Below are 6921 nucleotides of genomic sequence, written 5' to 3' on the forward strand. Positions count from 1 at the left end.
ATTCTCGATTGGATTCAGGTCTGGACTTTGACTTGGCCATTCTAACACCTGGATATGTTTATTTGTGAACCATTCCAGTGTAGATTTTGCTTTATGTTTTGGATCATTGTCTTGTTGGAAGACAAATCTCCGTCCCAGTCTCAGGTCTTTTGCAGGTTTTCTTCCAGAATGGTCCTGTATTTGGCTCCATCCATCTTCCCATCAATTTTAACCATCTTCCCTGTCCCTGCTGAAGAAAAGCAGGCCCAAACCATGATGCTGCCACCACCATGTTTGACAGTGGGGATGGTGTGTTCAGGGTGATGAGCTGTGTTGCCTTTACGCCAGACATAACGTTTTGCATTGTTGCCAAAAAGTTCGATTTTGGTTTCATCTGACCAGAGCACCTTCTTCCACATGTTTGGTGTGTCTCCCAGGTGGCTTGTGGCAAACTTTAAACGAGACTTTTTATGGATATCTTTAAGAAATGGCTTTCTTCTTGCCACTCTTCCATAAAGGCCAGATTTGTGCAGTATGCGACTGATTGTTGTCCTATGGACAGAGTCTCCCACCTCAGCTGTAGATCTCTGCAGTTCATCCAGAGTGATCATGGGCCTCTTGGCTGCATCTCTGATCAGTCTTCTCCTTGTATGAGCTGAAAGTTTAGAGGGACGGCCGGGTCTTCGTAGATTTGCAGTGGTCTGATACTCCTTCCATTTCAATATTATCGCTTGCACAGTGCTCTTTGGGAGGTTTAAAGCTTGGGAAATCTTTTTGTATTCAAATCCGGCAAATGTGGCAAAAGGTCGAAAAGTTCAAGGGGGCGGAATACTTTCGCAAGGCACTGTAAATACTAACATAATAACAGAGTGAAAACATTGAGTTTGCGGGATTAATAAAGTATCTTAATCTTAATTCACACACATTCATACACCGATAGCAAACGCTACAATGCAAGGAACATGCACATCACATGGAACTAAGAGACCCTAACCCTAACCCTAACCGCCCAATGCAGTACAACTTCAAGAATTTGGCTGAATTCCATTCAGTTTCAGGATCCTGGTATTGTAAGTGCTGGCTCACTGTTAAGCTGTCATTACTTACTAGGACTTTTGAATAGAGCAAAACAAATATTTTCATTAGAAACACCTGTGCTTTTCCTTCTATGACAAGTAAAAATGACTGCTATGAAAGCTGACTGAGATTGTTGCTTCTTACTGAACAGAAATAAATGCCTTGACAAGAAGACTGGCACTCAAAGCCTTTATGAACCCAAGTCACAGGTCAGGACTATCTAGTGCTGTCTAGAATAGAGAAAAGTTACCTTTCCCCCTGCAATATTGTCCTCCTCCATAGGTCCACCAGGAGAGCCAGCGTCTGACCCAGCTGCCTCCAGAGAGCGAGGCCATGACCGCGGACGCTCCCATGAGAGGAAACACCACCACTCCTCGACAGACAAGCAGCGCTACTACTCCTGCGATCGCTACTGCAGTCGGGAACACTGCCACAACAAATCTGCCACCGCCAGCTGTGCTGCCTCCCCTGGTGAGGGACAGGAAACCACCAACAAGCAGGTGGGATGGCACAGGCGTGTAAAGTAGGGTTTAGACCCTCATCTAAAGACTGGTTAAGGGGATTTCTAAAGTGTTTTCAGTTTTTTTAGTTTGGAGTACATCTGGACATGATACATCTGCTACAAAAATTTCGTATGTCTCGGGAAACCTGTCGCGAGACCTGCTCTTTAGTGGGCACTAGCAAGCCATTTTGCCACACCCATGCATGAAAAAACAATAATAATAATATCTATAACATGTAAATTGTTGCCCCATCTGTCGTGTGTGCAAAGTTTTGTGAGTTTTCGAGCATGTTCGGGTCACAAATGCGATTAAAATTTTTGTAGCAGATGTATCATGTCCAGATGTACATAAAAGCATCTTGGAGCAGAAAGTCTGCCATTTTGCATTTAATGGCTCCATAAAACTCCTCCTAGACAATTAATCCAATCAACTTCTTTGAAAAATTGTAAGTTTTCACTGTCTGTGGCATCAAAAATTGATGATTTGCCATGAAACAGGAAAATAATTCCTTCAGTTCCAATAGGTTCCAATAGGGTCACTTTTCATGCTCAGAACGTAAATGTTAATAGAACAGCTGTCAATGATGTGCAATCAGAGGAGTGCTGCACTGTGTAGCACAGAAGTAATGAGGGAATGATTTAACATAAGGTAAGACTAAATAACGTCTAAAGTAGTTACGTGACAGTCACAGAGCTATTAGGTGAGACAAATATTATAGTCTATTCCTATAATTTTCCTACAGCAACTTAAACACAGATCCAGTGAGTTAGTAACTTAATAGCCAGATTAACATTAAATTGATAATAAAACCAGTGTAATATCTTAACATATTCCTACAGTAACTTCTGACACTTCTCATTCAGTTTTTATACCTTCTGGCTTTATCCAGTTTGACATTATTTTAAATCATCATATCAGATAGTGACAACATCCTGTTCTCTTGTGATATCAGTAAAACATTATAGAGACTGTTAGTCTGTGTGTCCTGTTCAGATGCTCCACTAAAATGGGAAGAGATTTATCTGCCTGTTGCTGTTGCAACAGTTTATGAGAAAGAGAGAATTAAAAGTGAAATTGAATGCAGACTGTTGCGATTCCTCTGCATGCTCTTACTGCTACTTTCTCCTCTGTCTGCCTTTAGTGCAGCCTCTCATGGCCTTTCACTTCTTTTCCCACTTTCTCTTATCCTCATTTTCCATCCATTTTGTCTGTCTGTCATTATATTTCCATTAGTGCTTGTTCTTTCATTCTGTCTTCTGTGTCTATATTTTCACCCTTATCTGTTTTCTGCCATCTTTTGCATCATCACATGAAACATTTTGGTGTTTCTTTCCTTTCCCTGTCTCTGTTTCCTTCTCTTTTCCTTTCCTCTATTCCATTTTTTCCTCATCGTTCAAATTGTTTGTCCAATTTTCATCTAGGGCAGTGGTTGGGTTAAAGGCAGCCCAGTGACATTGAGCTCCAGTTCCAGCACGCCAAGTCGCGGACGTCGGCAGCTCCCCCAGACCCCGCTTGCCCTGCAGCCTGGGGTGGCCTTTAAGACTGCCAATTCATCACCCGTGCACTTTGTGTCCAGTCAGGCGTCTCTGAGTCCCGGCCAGCTGAGCCGTGGCTTGTCAGAGCACAACTCCGTCCAGCGCAGCAGCTCCCGCCACTTTCCCTCTCCTGTCACTCGTATTAGCTCAGAACCTTTCCTGGGCCAGGGCCAGGGCCACGGTGAGGACCTGGGCAGCCTGTATGGCAGCCTCCGAGACCAGCTGGATGTCTTCCAGGATGCGGTGTCACTGTCCAGCCCCCGTGCCGGACATTCATCTCGGACCACACTGCCTCGCATTATGGGAGCCCTGTCTCCTGCTCCACAGAACCTTGGGGTCCCCAACGGGTACCACTTCAGCTTCGGGGGCAGGACCAGCCCAGGCTCTGGCTTCAGGGCATCCAGGTATTACCAGGAGGCAGAGGCAGATGAATGGTGCTAGCATGGCTTTAAAATAACCTTTAGAATGCATATTTGAGGAATTGTGATGAGTTTTATCATCTTCTTTGAAGGATTTAGTTTACATTGTCATTGTGTGTGTTTTATGCTGTATTTTAATTCTAACTCGGAGAGCAACGCTTAGGGAGAACAGAGAGAAAGCTGGAAGTGGGTTATTTGAATGTGTCGTCTTTATCAAAGGACATGTAGCATTATGAAACAATAGAGTAGGCCAATATGAGGTGTCTTGCAGTAGCTGTTCTTGATTTTGCTTTGACTTCTGTGTTTTATTGACACCACTATATTGACACTCAAACAGCTTTACATGATGAACACTATAGACTAGACTATACAAGAAGATTATATCTCTTGACCACCAGACCTGCTGTGTCATTCATAACTCCAGTCTGTATTTCAGGGAAACCATTCAAGTAAACAGAAGTGCTGATTTATTTTGCTGTTTCACTTCAGGGTGATTTGTTTCTAATTACTGAGCATTAAATCTTTATTCACTTTAATGCAAAAAAAATGAGGGTCATGCATTGCGCATGCTGCTTTGCTCCAAACAGGATTCTTCAACAGGAGCAGGGGGTCTATGCAGCTAACTGTTTGGCTTAATTTTGCTAAAAGCAATTTGCAAAAAGCTGCATTAATTGTTTTTATTCTGCCAATTGGGGCAGGACAAATAGCTATAAACATAACATTGACATATCTTATAACATTGATAAGGCTACCATGTAAGCAAACAGTAGCCTAATTACACATACAGCAGACACAAAGCAACAATATCACTAACTTTGAGTTTCTGACTACCTGAGAATGTAAGTCCAGTAGTGGCTCTCCTTGTAGCTCTGGTTTGATCTCCACCAACATCTGGCTCTTTAGCTGCTAAATGTCCACCTTCTAGTCTCTGTGTCTGTCTGCTGGTGTACTAAGCAGGTAGTGTACAGTGGGTTTATCAGAGCTTTTTCACTGCAGCTGCCTGCTGCTGCTGGAAACAAGGTTGATGAGAGTGGTGGGACTGAATCACATGAATAAAGTTTGTGTCAAACCAAAACAATGACCTGAGAGAAGCTAAAGCTCCTGTGGTTAAAGGCAACCGCAGAGTTGGTGATAATTCTCTGTGCGTTTGTCACACATTTCACATTACACGTACATATTTTGTCCATTGTAAATAAGTGCAGCTTTAATATTAGATTCTAAGTACCGGCATTTGCTAGTTTTGTAACCTATCATCATGCAAAGATGTACGTGCTACAGTGTGAACATTGCTTACTGTAGTCAGATCACTGCAGAGACCCAAACAGCAGTTTTAGGCTTCACTCTGTGCAGCACATACACAAGAATGGAAGAGGTGCATGCAAAAGCACAATAATATGAATATGGCTAAAGACAATACCACATTCAAAATGAGTTGTGCTTTCTTTATCAGCAACATTTTACCTTTTTCCACATTATTACAGCCAACTGCACAACACACTGTATAACAATCCATTGCGTTTTTTAAAGATGTAAGTTATTTATTGATTCTAGTAGCAGCTGAAGGTTTGAAGTGTGTTTGAGAGTCAGTATAGCATGGAAACAGGACGGAAGGCAGATCAATAGTGAAATGGTCGTTTAAAATGACACTGACATTATGACACTGTACTGCTGTGTTGTTCTTGTTTAGTTAGGACATTCCATGATTATGTCTAATCCTTTATGACATTCCCTTTGTGTCAATCGAACAGATGACGTACTGTCACAGCGATGGTTGTTTTGTCTGTTAAACATTTCTTGAAAACTTCAAGAGAGAAGTACAGTAGTAAAAAGTACATGACTGATTTGTTTTATATAAAATGTCCTTATAGATGTCCTCTTTTCATTATATGCATTTTTTGTAAGGTGTGTTTTTTGTGAACTGCTTACAGTTTGCCATGGTTTCAGGTCTAATGTTTCTTACTTGAGTTCTTTGCTATGTTTTAAAACAAAGTGCCTATCCTTTTTAGATATACTGTAGAAAAAGATGCAATGTCAACTGTTTTCTAATGCATCCACACTTGAGTAGATGTTTGGTTCATTCTGTATGTAGCTCTGCAGGAAAACATGATGTACAGAAAGCCTTATCTGCAAGCAGAGAAACAATACCTACGCTTAAAAGACAGGAATGGAAGAATGAACTTCTGAAAGTCAGTTATTTTTCTTGTTTTTGATAAACAGAGTCATGTATGGTTGGAGGAGCAAGAATCAACATTGTAGAAATGCAATGTGGGCATTTAACAACTATGAACTGCATAATTATATCAATCCAGTTACATTAATGCATGTAACATATTGTGCATGTTTAGATGGTAGGGCTGGTATAGCAGAGCTATCTGCTATGACCACCTTGTGGAGATTCTTTTTTTTGTATTTATTGGTAAGGATGTAACAGTGTACGTTTTGTAAGCTCCTGTAATGTTTGGACTTCTACGTGTATGTTGGTCAGCTGGAGTCTGAAGGGGTGGGAGCGTGTATGAACTGTTGTGGTTATATGTTGCATCACTGGGTTTTTTCACACTCTCAATCAATCTTCACGAGCAAAAACTGATGTAATGTCATGCCAAGATATTTCCAGCAGCTACTGTACCATGGAGATTGAAAGCTGGAAATGTTACAGCGCTCTAATTTACTCATTAAACATCAGGCTTTGGTGTCAGAATGGAAAAGGTCTTTTTCAAGAGCTGCTAGTTTGCACTGGTGTTCACACAGGCAAGCAACTGATTGTAAAAGAGGCAAAGTGACTTACTTCTCCACCCACATTAAAAGAAAAGAAACCACAATGAGTAAGCATTATTACCTGTGTCTCAGTTCCATTCCACATACTAATTCTAAGCAGGTTTTGTGTATGTCGTTTGTGTTTACACTGGAATAAATTAAGTATACTGAAAGATTTCAGTATGCATACTAAATCAGCTTGAATTTTTGAAGTGTTGTTGATGGACAATACAATGCAGGAAAAAAAATGTATGCTGTGTTTCCACTGCATGGTATGGCTCAACTTGACTTGACTTTTGGTACCAAATACTTTCTTTACTTCCACTTCAGATAGTACCCACAGGCCGACTGTGAAACTGCCTGACATCATCTTGAAAGTGACAATGCCATAAACCCCTTCACTTTTCCAGTAATTGGCAACACTCACACAGGAGCTTTACTTTTATCTCGAGAAACTGCAGCCTTTATTCTATGACAAACTGTAAGCTACACTCTACATTTACTGCTAAACTGACAACATCACTGCTCCACTCATTCACAGTCACTCTCTGCCACTCCCTATCGCTCACTTTCTCAACATGGTATATTCAATAAATACATATAATTGTTTGTATGCTATTAATTTAAACAGACTGTTTTTGTCTATTGTTATGA

The 6921-nt window shown here is 41.0% G+C and overlaps 1 protein-coding gene across 1 annotated transcript; it reads left to right on the plus strand.

The window, feature by feature from the left end:
• Positions 1-1338: 1338 nt before the first annotated feature.
• LOC123964883 (probable voltage-dependent N-type calcium channel subunit alpha-1B) lies at positions 1339-6328 on the plus strand (the record flags this gene model as incomplete). Its single annotated transcript, XM_046041551.1, has 2 exons — positions 1339-1556; positions 2981-6328. Coding segments are annotated over 2 exons (773 nt in total), but the record flags the coding sequence as incomplete, so codon positions are not given.
• Positions 6329-6921: the final 593 nt, after the last annotated feature.

The sequence above is a fragment of the Micropterus dolomieu genome, unplaced genomic scaffold (genome assembly GCF_021292245.1).
Source record: "Micropterus dolomieu isolate WLL.071019.BEF.003 ecotype Adirondacks unplaced genomic scaffold, ASM2129224v1 contig_6019, whole genome shotgun sequence".
In the NCBI taxonomy this organism is placed as follows: Eukaryota; Metazoa; Chordata; class Actinopteri; order Centrarchiformes; family Centrarchidae; genus Micropterus; species Micropterus dolomieu.